The sequence below is a fragment of the Perkinsus marinus genome (assembly GCF_000006405.1).
Source record: "Perkinsus marinus ATCC 50983 genomic scaffold scf_1104296958686, whole genome shotgun sequence".
NCBI lineage: Eukaryota > Perkinsozoa > Perkinsida > Perkinsidae > Perkinsus > Perkinsus marinus.
This window is the reverse complement of record NW_003206671.1, coordinates 33,973-46,100: the sequence shown is the minus strand read 5'-3', so window position 1 is coordinate 46,100 and position 12,128 is coordinate 33,973. Positions and strand designations below refer to the sequence as shown.

General features: G+C 48.6%; 6 protein-coding genes and 1 non-coding gene across 7 annotated transcripts in view; 6 read left to right on the top strand and 1 right to left on the bottom strand.

Moving 5' to 3' along the window:
• Pmar_PMAR028144 (serine-threonine protein kinase, plant-type, putative) overlaps positions 1-172 on the top strand; it is a gene marked incomplete at both ends in the record, with an annotated part of 4,479 nt that extends 4,307 nt beyond the window's left edge. Inside the window, one exon of the mRNA XM_002774097.1 lies at positions 50-172. Within this exon, the coding sequence (XP_002774143.1) occupies positions 50-172 (123 nt within the window). The remainder of the gene's footprint in view (positions 1-49) is intronic.
• A 945-nt stretch (positions 173-1,117) lies between these two features.
• Pmar_PMAR028143 (hypothetical protein) lies at positions 1,118-1,601 on the top strand (the record flags this gene model as incomplete). Its single annotated transcript, XM_002774096.1, has 4 exons — positions 1,118-1,186; positions 1,232-1,303; positions 1,359-1,409; positions 1,563-1,601. 4 exons carry the CDS (start codon positions 1,118-1,120, stop codon positions 1,599-1,601), a joined length of 231 nt encoding a protein of 76 aa, XP_002774142.1.
• Positions 1,602-4,530: 2,929 nt separating this feature from the next.
• On the top strand, positions 4,531-4,926 carry Pmar_PMAR028142 (bifunctional purine biosynthesis protein, putative; the record flags this gene model as incomplete). Its single annotated transcript, XM_002774095.1, has 2 exons — positions 4,531-4,755; positions 4,804-4,926. 2 exons carry the CDS (start codon positions 4,531-4,533, stop codon positions 4,924-4,926), a joined length of 348 nt encoding a protein of 115 aa, XP_002774141.1.
• A 98-nt stretch (positions 4,927-5,024) lies between these two features.
• On the top strand, positions 5,025-5,533 carry Pmar_PMAR028141 (bifunctional purine biosynthesis protein, putative; the record flags this gene model as incomplete). Its single annotated transcript, XM_002774094.1, has 4 exons — positions 5,025-5,122; positions 5,188-5,272; positions 5,344-5,438; positions 5,474-5,533. Coding segments are annotated over 4 exons (338 nt in total), but the record flags the coding sequence as incomplete, so codon positions are not given.
• Positions 5,534-5,551: 18 nt separating this feature from the next.
• Positions 5,552-5,624, bottom strand: Pmar_PMAR028140. The gene has a single exon. It is a non-coding gene; the product is annotated as a tRNA-Met (tRNA).
• Positions 5,625-5,772: 148 nt separating this feature from the next.
• Pmar_PMAR028139 (bifunctional purine biosynthesis protein, putative) lies at positions 5,773-7,735 on the top strand (the record flags this gene model as incomplete). The annotated part of the gene is made up of 11 exons (XM_002774093.1): positions 5,773-5,823; positions 5,961-6,062; positions 6,145-6,230; positions 6,306-6,376; positions 6,457-6,585; positions 6,868-6,998; positions 7,055-7,140; positions 7,192-7,261; positions 7,377-7,468; positions 7,522-7,617; positions 7,687-7,735. The coding sequence occupies 11 exons, from the start codon at positions 5,773-5,775 to the stop codon at positions 7,733-7,735; spliced, it is 963 nt and encodes a 320-aa protein (XP_002774139.1).
• Positions 7,736-8,823: 1,088 nt separating this feature from the next.
• Positions 8,824-11,128, top strand: Pmar_PMAR028138 (hypothetical protein; the record flags this gene model as incomplete). The annotated part of the gene is made up of 10 exons (XM_002774092.1): positions 8,824-8,866; positions 8,916-9,118; positions 9,168-9,224; positions 9,757-9,906; positions 10,074-10,250; positions 10,366-10,466; positions 10,524-10,664; positions 10,715-10,811; positions 10,862-10,962; positions 11,026-11,128. The coding sequence occupies 10 exons, from the start codon at positions 8,824-8,826 to the stop codon at positions 11,126-11,128; spliced, it is 1,173 nt and encodes a 390-aa protein (XP_002774138.1).
• Positions 11,129-12,128: the final 1,000 nt, after the last annotated feature.

Here is a 12,128-nt window from a genome sequence, read left to right as displayed (position 1 = left end):
ATGGCTGCAAACGGTGGCACTTGTTCCAACCAAGTTCCGGGCCATATAGTATCTCGTGGAGGCGTTGCTGATACTCCGTCGAGCAGGTGAGGGTAACTCATGTGGCTATGACGATCTCGTTGATAAAACCGATAACAAACGCTTCAGTACTCTAGTAACAAACGTTGGGTGATTGTGTGGAAACTGATAGGACTGCTTCTTCATCGTTTCGGGCAAAGCTTGTGTGGACCGTTTCTTCTTCTTCTTCTTCTTCTTCTTCTTCTTCTTCTTCTTCTTCTTGTTCAGTGCATCGAGCACACCTATACAGCAACACAATAAGATAAGTCCTGCATCTAGTTCTCGCCGAGGAGAATGCGGGGAGGCAGGAGTACGGATGGCTCATAGCGCCTATCAACAGCAAAGCACCGCTGATAAGTCTGTCAATGTATGTATGCTGGGATGATCATGGGAAATATCTTGAGTGTGCGGTAATGGATTGTGCCACTAGGGTTCAGCCGGCTATCAGTGATCGTGTCGGGTAGTCTTGAGAGGCTAACTTAGTCTACGTACGATGTTGAAATATCACCAGTAGATCATCTTCTCCGAGAAACAAGCTAGTAGAATACTGCTGCACTGCACATGAGTCGATCTCCTTTTCGTAGTGTCCCTACGTCAACGTTTCAGGATTCGGTGTCGTACCATCGAACGGAGCATGTGACCATACGTCCGCGGGCATCGCCAGTAACCCAGCCTGCGACGCCACTGAGCGTTCCTGAGTGAGAGACGATATTGGAGGGAATATGTGAAGATTCGACGTGTGTTCAGCCACTCCTTGGAGAATAGTGCATTCCAGTTCAACCATATGATCACTGGGTACGATAGATCCAGTATACAGAGCCAGACCATACCGGTAAGCAAGTTCATCTGTGCCGAAGACGCTCTTGTCACTCATTCCTCACCTTGCCAACGAGTGCGCTGTGAATCGGGAGAAGGGTAGCACTCATTGTGATAGTCGTATAATCATCATTATGCTCTCCAGTTGTTCCTATTTCTATATCGTTACTCCTACTACGCGCGATAGCGAACTGTTTCAACTTGTAATCGTTCTCAGGAAGAAAGTTACTCGAACTCATCAGAGATGGATCCAGAACTTGCGGCAGCGGTTGCTCTGTCCAAACTCGAGTCGCGTGACGGCAATCGGTTCTATGTGAGCATCTCTGATGGAGGCTAGTGAGGGAGGATGTCCACTCAGGATGAGGACCCGATTAGCATAGAGAGTCTCAATCGACTGACGGACCGAGATAACAAGGCGAAGATTGAGCAAGTGAGAGCTTATTATGACGGTGCTGGTTGTCGAACTTATAGTCACACTGTCACAGGTTTGCCGTGAGTTTGGCTGGCCTCACGAGCAAGTTGCCCAGGCTTTCAGGGTCAGAGGAACTGTGGACGCTGCCGTTGAGTACATCTTAGAAAAGGCATCAACGGCTGATAGTGTTGACAGAGCCCACCAGGCGAGCAGGATTCGCAGATGAGGAATGTCGTAATACGGACGATCAGTGGTTGCGGTGAAACAGGGTGTTTAGCTACTCAATGAAGGCAGTATTATGTGCAAGGCCGAGTAATAGAGGAGAATCCTCAAGATAATTAGCAGTCCAGTTTCGTATTGCCTTCACGTTGGAGTCTGTCAGTAAAATACGAAAACATGTACAGACGAAGTGACCTTGTTGAGTTCGAGATTCAATTCCATGGAGGATACGATAGCTGTGCCATAGTGTGCCACTTCAACAGCAGGCGAGGAAGGGTTACACGGGCATGCGCCCGATGAGAGTACATCGATGAAATGTTTGAAATAAATAATGAAATAGTTTCATCTGAACTGGTCGTATCTCGGAGTGTTGTCTTGAAGCGGCCAGGAAGCTATATAATCACGAGTTGCCGACATCAGTCGTGTACTGTGTTCATGTGAATTGAATACACTCGAATGTGCTCATCATGTTTCCCTATACGTAAGTACATGAGGCACGATGCATATATGGTTGCTCAGAGCCTGATCGATCACTCTATGGGGGTTAACGACATGATTTTCTTACAGAGTCCATCGATACAGCTTTATCATTGTTGAAAATCACCTGGTTGTGATATTCCCACAGATTTATGCCTAAAGACTCTCGAAAAAATCGAGTGGATATCAAACTGCGCTATCAGTTTTGCCCAGTCCTCAATGATTTTCCGGCGGGTGTCCGGTTACACAACGGATACACTTGTCTTCGTTTTCTAGATAGTTTCCATTGGTGATTGTGGTGAGTATTTTTCACCATTGAGTGTTGCAATCATGCTGAAGGCAGATTTGTAACCAACCCTGTCCCTTGTTACCCTGTGTATGAGAATGAGGGTTATCTATTCATTTCGTATCCTCTCTACTGTCTATCTTAAGCGTAGATTGAGAGAGTGATGGTGGAGCTGGATCATCAGTCAGACCCTGTGAGAATTCAAACATAGTGAATCATGGATGAATAGTTGGTTCGAACGACCTCGCCGAGCAGAAGCGAAAATAATTGAGGACTCCTTCGATTCGGATTGTGACAGCGTTCATCGATGAGAAGTCGTGTGTGTGCGTTGGCCCCCTCCCTTTGCTTGTTGTACTCCGTATTTCCCAGTTGGATTGCTCCACGTTATGAGCTCTGTCGATTCGCCCGTGGCTGAGATGTCTGCTGTTGTGGTTACACCACCGAGCATTCACAACTGTGAAGGAGAGGACTGTGCATCTGGACAGAGGAATTGCAGTGGTGAATCAAGTAGGTGCATATTTTGGATCGTAGACGCTTTCTATTGAGGCGCTCGAGAGCCCTTATAAGAGCTCTTGAACAGAGTTTGTGTGGGCTTCACAGAGGCTCTTTGCTTTGCCCTCAAGGTACTCGCGGATCCGCGTCTTCTGTCGGCTCATCGGTTAGCAAGGCGAACACAACGACCGGAGCTACACCGCCCTTACCGCGGCGATCATGCCTGGTGGAAATCGAGACACCGCCCCCAGTGTGTATGTATCGGGCTACCGAGAAGGACGTGAACGATGTTAGGAGATGCATTCTTGCATATTATAGGTGGGGATATTCTCCATTCACTTATGACAGCTGACAATGTTCCTGTACACTTCCGTGGAGAAGATTCTCCAAATCACAGTGAATTGTCGGTGGCTCTCAAACCCGTCCATTAGTTGCCGTTTTTGAAATATTGAGGCTCAACTGGGATGTGCTACACGGGGCTCATCGACACCCTGCGTTCATTGATCAGACTCCAACGTCTTCGAGGTCAGCGGCCAACTAGAGCAACGATGAACTACATTAATAGCCTGGGGCGTTCGGCGGCTGATTTCACCATGCGCACCCCGTCATCACGCATAGCATCAGGGAGTACCGTCATGAGCTATTGCTGCAGTACTCCTGGGAGCCCTCTCAATGGCGTCGTAGCCGGCAAACCTCCTAGGTCTCCCCCACGCACTACATCTGGAGAGACGAAGCCAGTTTACAATCTTTCCTCTGCGGCCAGTAGCGCTTCGTTATCCCGAGAATTCTCTCGTTAAACAATTACTTACTCTAGAGCTGATCGATTCAGAGTGTAGAAGTAGCAATTATTTGGTTTGGTCTACATCCTCAGCAACGACGTCGCTGAAAGGTATAAATCTACTATCACTTTCCAGCGTCTATTTCGGGTCGCTAATGGGCAAGGCTATTTTTTACCCCAAGTTCTGTTGGAATAGAGTCGAGGAGGGGGAGTGCCCACGGTCTGTTGTTGTCAATGATGCTGGTCGAGTTTTATTTGTCGTGAACTCTTTTGATCAGATGTGCTCAGGCGCACATCATCACGGATCAGTCGATATCGCTTTTTGAAAATTTTGCTAAGCGTTCTTTCCTAGGTCTACAGTTATGTTGTCCGCCGCACTATGCATCTGCTGGTGACGTCTTACAATTTTTTCGACTTAGTTTTCAGAAATGTCATTAGAGTGCTCCCACACCTGTACCCGAAGATGTGGGGTTTTTTGAATGATGATTAGATGATGTTTCTGCTTGGAGGTGTGCTCGCTACTTAGCTGAGTATATTTCTTTTTCGAGCGTCCCTTCACTATTGTTATCTAGACCTCAATTTTTTCATTATATGGCTCATTGCCTTGCCACTCACATAACGCTGGCAGAATCAGTATCGCTCATTGATCCCCTCTACCTTGGTTAACGCCTATATTTAGCGTACTAGCATCATAGCTGTAATTTTTTGTCCATAGATCCGAGTATCTCGAGTTGTCGTTTCAATGGTGGGATTGCAGCCTAGCTACGACCGGTCTCAGACCATTGTCGTGGTTTTGGCTTCTGAACATACCTAGTGTATTCAAATCGCAGTCCCCGTGGAAGTCGACTTTCGATTGTCGTTCCAACCATCGACAAATGCACGATGTGGTCTCTTGTATCGCGCATTGAGGATAGACTCGCCTCTATCTTGTTGATAACACATAAGATCAGGAAATTCTCACGTCGGCTGATTCAACCTGTCTTACCGCTAGGCATGTTCTGCCGTGACACTTTGACCATGTATCATGTAGTCTTCGTTGTGGTAGTAACTTGGTATTGCATCCTTGTAGAAATGACTGGTGCAGAAAATATAGTTTTGGGGGCTCTGAGTGGCACTGATGAGGCCAGGCTGATAGTGGTGAAGACTGCACTAGTGTCTGTCTGTGACAAGGCAGGCTTAGACGTCTTGGGGAAATGCTTGGCGAGCTACGGTGTCAAGGTGAATCCGGCGTTCTCTCTCTGGATTCATCCCAATAGCGTTCTCTAGATACTCTCCACGGGAGGAACCGCTAAGAAGATGGAGGAACTGGGCTACTCCGTAATGGATGTTAGCGATTATACCGGAAGTCCCGAAATCCTGGATGGCGAGTCAAAACCTTGCCTTACGTAAATCCTAAGGTAAGCCCAGCTGTCTCAGCGTGCGCCCGATTGCTGGAGGACCTCATTCTTCAGCGACCTCGAAGCCCGATTTCAAGAGTGTACTTTTAGGTGCATGGGGCATTGTTGGTAGTGAGAGGTAACGCTTCCCATGAAAAGCAGCTACTCGAGCTCGGGATTGAGAAAATTGATCTAGTCGTTGTTAATTTGTATGTTCAGGATCCAGCCGTGTGATAGCATGTACAGAACCTTTGTTTAAGTATTGCTTGTTGAGGTATCCTTTCGAGACCGCAGTTGCGTCCCTTGGGTCGAGCTTATCGGCTTGCATCGAGAATATCGACATCAGAGGTCCGTGTATGGTGAGCTATCTGGGGAGAGCCACACAAGCACTAAATGTTCACTATATTCTGGCGATAAGCTTGTGTAACAGATTCGAGCTGTTGCCAAAAACTCTCATGGCGTTTGCGTCATCACCAGTCCTTCCGATTACGACGAACTAGTCAGAGAGCTGGCGACTAACAACGGGTAACACCTGTGATCGCGTTTCTCTACGATGTTAGGATTGCCCGAGTCAGGCTTACCAGGGGCATGGTATGCAAAGCCTTCGCGTTAACAGCGAGGTGAGAAATGCAGAAAATTAGCAGCTCCTTGTTTCGATCAAGGGACCTTTGGGTTATGAGCCCAACACGCTATCCACTGCGCCAAGCTGCTGATATATTGATGTTTTCTACACCTTTCCCCGCTAACCGAACATGTGTTTGAACGGGGCCGCCCCATGTGTACTCGCTTTTAACGAGTCATTAGACCAGATGAGACTCGTCAATCACGCTGTAGATACGACAACAAGATAGCTTCCTACATGGCCTCCCTCGGGGATTCAACAGAAACTCTCGGGGAGTCTGTGACCCAGGTAAGCCCCACTCCCTCGTTCTGAGGGTGTTTCATCAATTGTTGATCGACGATTGCATGGCTGAGGTCGAGAGTTGTGAAGTGCAGCTCGTTGGCGGTTATGATTAATACTCGATTCACAATTCCAGTTGCATTCAGACTTTCGACGTGGTTTTATCGTTGAAGTACGAGTGCAATCCTCACCATCAGCCAGCGGCTATGTGTAGTGTAGTCGGCGATGGTTTGGAGATGCCTTTCAAGGTCAGCTCTTGATTGGCATCGGCGTCATCATGAGACGATGATGATTTGATAGCTGCAATCCGTCACCCCATTCTAATACCAGGTTGTCAATGGGGTTCCGGGGTATATTAACCTTCTCGACGCAATTAACTCATGGCTGCTGGTCAGAGAAATGGACAAGGCTACTGGGTATGTACCGATCGTATCTGTTTATGCGGTATACTGTACTTTGTCGCACTGTGTCGGTTCATATCACCGCATCAGGCTGCCGGCAGCAGCCAGTTTCAAGCACGTGGGCCCTGCTGGAGCTGCAGTGGCCAGCACCGAATTGCGAGGTGGGTCCTCATGATAACGGGGCTCTTCAATCGAGGGCAGTCCTCATCAGCGCAAGGAGAGTCCATCCGTTGCTTTCCAGATAATGCGGCTTGCATCTATGAGGTGGCTCCGTCAGCATGTGATAACTTGTCTCCTGTGGCCCTGGCGTATATCCGCTCTCGGAATGGGGACCCGATGTGCAGTTTCGGCGATTTTGTCGCTGTTTCAAGTAGGCAAACGGGATGCGCTTGCGCGTCCGGTGGTTGGTTGCTCAATATCATACTCCGGAAGTCCAATGATAAGCTTCGTACCATATCTTTGGAGTTCCAACCGTGATATGAGAATACTAGTGGAAAAAATACTTCACGACTAATGCATAGCGCGAATATCGGGCTTTCCACAGAGTATTCCGCCACTTCACGTTGAGCGGGTAAAACTCCATTGTCACCTCAGGATGCGTTGATGTATCGCCCGCAAATCTGCTGAAGTCTGACATATCGGATGGTATCAGTGCACCAGGATTCGAACCATACTCTGGTTACCAGAGGCCTATGTGTCGGTTTCTGCAAGGACGGCATGATGGTCGGTATCGGAGCGGGCCAGCAGAGTCGTGTCGACTGTGTCAAATTAGAGGCTAGAAAGGTGTTCTGGACGGCGTTGAGTTTGTTCAAATCATATAGTTTGGCGAGCATAACTAGGTCCAAAACTGGTGGCACCCGAAGGCTCTTGGTATGATATCCGAGAGCAGCGTGAAGAAGCAGAGTCGTATCAGTGCTCGTGTGAGGTGAGAACATTCCCAGCTATTACGAACGATATCACGACCAATGACTTGCAGGTATATTGAGGGAGATATGAGCGGATTGGAGTACACTAACTGGAAGACTGACAACTTCGAATCTGCTGATGTGAGTTTCCTGCTTCGCCTCTCCACATAAAGCCTTCGTTCCGGTTGTTGCAACTCGTGTCTCAGTGAGAAATTGGATTGGATGCAATAAGTTGGAGTCAGGTTACCTGACTCAGGTACCAGAGCCTTTAACCGATGATGAGAAGGCTAGATTTATGAGGACACTCACAGGGGTTGCTGTGTCCAGTGATGCATTCTTTCTATTCCGGTATGGACCCTTCTGGGGCTCTCCAGCCTTTTGACCACAGTTGTATGAGTCAGGGACTCGATCGATGTTTGCAGTCGTTATGGAGTGACCAGCGTGATGCAACCTGGTGGCTCAGTTGCCGATACTGAGGTCATCGAAGCTTGTGATCAGTAGGGAGGAGTGCGTCCCATGACAATCTGGTGGTTCTAAATGGGGCTTTCTATTGAGCTTTGTGCCAGGCACTCGATGACTATGGCTTTCTCCAACTTGAGGTTGTTCCACCACTAGTCTTGTGCAAGTATCATGACTCCTTTTTTTCATAACACGAGTATTTGATGGTTTCTCTGTAGAGTGTGCCTTCGCGTTGAATGCGTGTATTGAGCTCGAACACGACGACAATTACCAAATCCTCGTTCTGTCGTAGTCTCGAAATTAAGTGAAACGCAACTTGTCTACTTACAAAATCATAGTCCATAGTAGCACGTGCGCAACTTCCTCTCGTTGCGCCCCAGCGCTGTTATGAATCTGTGTTCTTGTGTCCGTGTCTTTTGTCTTATATCGTGGCATTAATTCTCCTGTGACGTCTTTCAGTAGACCTTGTGGGGGTACTATTGTAACGTAGTTGTTCCTAATATGCTCCGCAGCAGAGCAGGAATGTTAGAGCCACCAGATTGGAAGGGTTGGGGGAAATGGTCTGACAGTAGAAATGATGGTATGATGGTACTCCCGATCATAGGGTTCTTTATGCAGGGCAAATCGAGCTGAATCAAGACGACCAGGATAGGATGGCCGCTGAGTGTACCGTTTTGTGCTCGTCGGAAAATCAAAGCACGCTGAATGATGGAAACGGAAATCTATGTAGTGTGGGTGAAATAGCTGCGCTCGCTCTATTGGGTTTTATGCTTATGATTGATGCGTCGCAGCTTGTTGGAAACGTTAGAAATGAGTCGATCATTTAATTGTTACGCTGAGGCGATCCTACGTCGCCAGGATTCCTGAATCAGCAGTTCAGCCACACGGTCTGTGCAGTATCCCGTAGAGTACTGGGAACTGTATGCCTGTCTCAGAATGAGCACTGTGTGATATATGCCATACTTTCCAAATTGAGTCGCAGTTGCGTCGGGGACTGCAGCAAATCAGCCTACAGTCCCGTTGTGTGGTGTCGCCTTTCTCCACGTGTATTCTCGTGATCGTTTGGTGATGGTCAGAGCAATTCCGAGCATCGACTCGTAGCGTCCGCGATGCATAAGCGAGACCCTTTGATCGCGATATCATAGTGTTCCGAATCAGGATCTGTGATATTTCCAAGTTGTTCGCAGGTCCGTTGGGGTATTTTTTCTGTCTACAATGTTTGCTGTCTTTCGCGAAGCTTAGCCATGTTAAGGTCCATTGGGAAACCAGCGATTGCCATGGCAATGGGTAAAACTCGGGATTTCATTCCCTGGGGAGATTTGGGACGCACTCCCAGGAAAGGTTAGAGAAATGTCCATATGTGTTCAGAAATCGGACAAGAGCAGTGAGTGCTTCTCCAGCACCACCTTCGAGGAAGTAAGCAGTGTTGCTTCGGCACTTGGTATTTATGCTATCCTTAGATCGGAGCTTATTGTGAAGAGCGAGATGGTGGATGATGAGGTGGATTACCGGCAGCCGGATGAGGATCAGCTCAGCTTGGTAGTGGTTATCGATGAAGTGTTGTACTAAGGCTTGTTCCGGATTATAGGTGGACCTGTGCAGTTCTGATGAAGGGCTGGACGATGGAGAGGCGTGCCAGGATTATGTGAGATCCTATCGTATACCGCAGGGTACAGACCGCATCTGCTTCTGGTCTCATCTGAATTTTTAGAGGGCGTCTTGTATGTATTTTGGAGGGATAGGTTCGATGTTACTATCATCGGTCCCATTTTTGTAGATTGAGCCGACGCCCCTTCGTATTCCTGTACGGAGGTGGGGCACGCCTAGGCTTGGGAGAATCGGTGAGCCCCCTGCGCGGCAGAATCACCAGTATAAAGGCTCCATATCGGGACGCACGGAAACAAGCAGCTACAACAGTACGAGCCAGCAAGCTTCCGATGGAAGCACTTCGTCAGCCGCAGTGGTGGTGAGTCTCGTCGGCTTGTGGTAGCTATCACTAGTTACTATACTGGAGTAACTCTAGCATCACTTCTACCATGGAACTCTCTCTACTGTGCATTTGTAATGGTTTGCTTGTTGATAACTGTTGTGAAGCCCCCACTACTGCTTGTTGATTTCGAGCCTCGAATCATCGGTTTACCCTTTTATGAAGTATCATCCATATCTTATCTCCTCAGGACTTCGACCATGCCAGTACACCCTCGACGTATTGTCCTTCGGACATCGGCTCACCAAGGGTTCCCACCTCCCCTGGATACCCGATTAGGTCCGCACCCAATCTTGGCAGTGTTGGGTTGTGGAGCGATCACAAGTGTGAACGACGCAGGGTGAGCCCCTTGGGGAAGTGGCGTTACCTGGTACTCAGTTTAGTAGGGTAAAAGGTTAGTTTCTGATTCTAAAATACTGTATACCTTACGGAGAATGTGAGGACCTCAGTCCAGGACGATTGTGTTGTTACTACTTTCTTGACGTGATTGATCTTATCCATTTTCAGAAACCAGCCACGTCGGCTAACGCGATCCTGAGGCCCGCCAAACCCAGCTCTCCTCCTAATCCCGCGAGAATCGGTCTGCGTGTAGAGTCACGAGGCCGCCAGACTAGCCGCTCAGTAAATACCGCTGTCGTGCTGAAGCGTGCAGCAGCCCACCAGGGTAGAGAACTTGGAGATAGGGTACGTTGGTCGTATGAGAGATGAGGGAAACGGAAGCGTAACAACCCTATAGCCACTTGGTCAAAGCATCAAGCTCCTCGTCATCTTTGTATGAATCCACTTGCTGGGATTTCAGTGCGACTATGATGATCCTGAGTGCCCGCTGCCGAAGGTTCCGAGGGATTGGGATGAAACGGACCAGAGGTTCGCTTGTAAGGATTGTATTCAGACCAATCGGTAGGGGAGTTGCTACTAAACTGTCCGACACTTTGCATCTCGATCTGAATTTAATAGGGATGACAGCTGGATCTGCACCCTTTGTGGTATCGATCTGTGGAGTCCAGGGGAGATCGCTTTCCATGAGACCACAAAGCGCCATCAGAAGGCAGCTGGACACAAGGTGTGGGAGAATATGGAGGCGTATATCAAAGAGAAGTGAGGCTTACCTAGCTTGAGGGCTTTCGCTGTTGTGGATTGTCTCTCAGGTACTCCAAGGACTTGAATGAGCTTGGTGTACTCGAAACAGCGGCACAGACTTTGCTCTGTAAGATTTGCGATATGCCTTTGCAGAGCTACTATGATGTAAGTACAGTGGCAGTCGGGGCGAGAGGGCTACGTCTCGTTCACATTAGGCAGCGAAGCATGTGAATTCGTCGAACCATTTCGGTTACTCTCAACACTACGCGTGGTGGCTGGACGCAAGAGCCATATTTACAGGAGGCAATGTCTCAAGGTATGCTGTCGCACGTGTGAAGGCCGTGTGAGTCGGACACTACTCGAGTTTTGCTGTTGGTAGTGATCCCCAGTGGAGAGCTGTCACGACTTACCTTCTCAAGCACATGCCGGACCCTAAGAGGCTGATCGATGAGGAAGGGATAATCCCGAGTAAGACCTGCTGAAACCTCGCCCTAGGGTTGGACACTGTTCCTGGACCTTTGTGTCTGCGTGGTGTTACAGCGTGCTGTCAAGAACACAGCACTGCTGTGCTCTTGGGGAGCACCGCTGCGGCATCGCCGAGATGTGAGAGTATGCGAGGAATCTGGTTGAGCGTCCCCGCCATCGTATTGATCTCCTCAGTGGATAACTCTTCGAGTATAGCCAATTGCTGCTTCCGATGTGATATGTGTGGAGCCAAGCTAGATTGTCTCAGCCGCGTACAGGAGCATGTCGCGTCTCGAGGACACTTGAAGAAGTAAACAGCCCCGTAGTCTTTGTTGTAATCTATGACCCTTTTCTGCTTAGGAAGAGGTGGAGCGAGTGGGAGGCTGAGGTCAGCTCTAGTAAGCGTACGCGCTTCGATTAGATTTTCTGATGCGCGATTCATCCCGAGATGCCCAGTACACTCGGCCACTACTTGTGGAATGTGAATGTTTTGGTATTGACTACTAATCACTTTGGATGGCTAAGTCCGTTAGTTCGCTTATGGACTGCTTCCAGATGGGTTGCCCGGCCCCCAATAATGGGTCCAGACGCTCTACCCCTTTCTCATCATTCATTTGTGTTAACTCTTGGAGATGTTGTGTTGTTTCCGAAAGGGAACCTGACTCGTCTGCGCTGTATGTTGCGGTGTAGTTGCGATCGCAGTTATTATTTTGTTTCTACTCATCAGCAATCTATATATGTGGTCGTATCATCGTGAATTTGAACGCCCTGCTGTGAAGGATTGCGACAGCATGGATTGCAAGCAAGCTCTGGTGCTGTGTAGTGGCGGATCCTCGCGAGAGGTGAGTTCAGTAACTGATGTCTGTGCTCATACTAGTCATATTGTCTCTTGCTTGGTAGATTCCGTATGCAAGGCCGTCGGCCACACTCCCGAAGGTACCGATGAACTTCTCAGAGGCAGATGAGCGGTTCGCCTGTAAAAACTGCTTTTTTGACCGTGGGTGAGTCCAGTCTCAA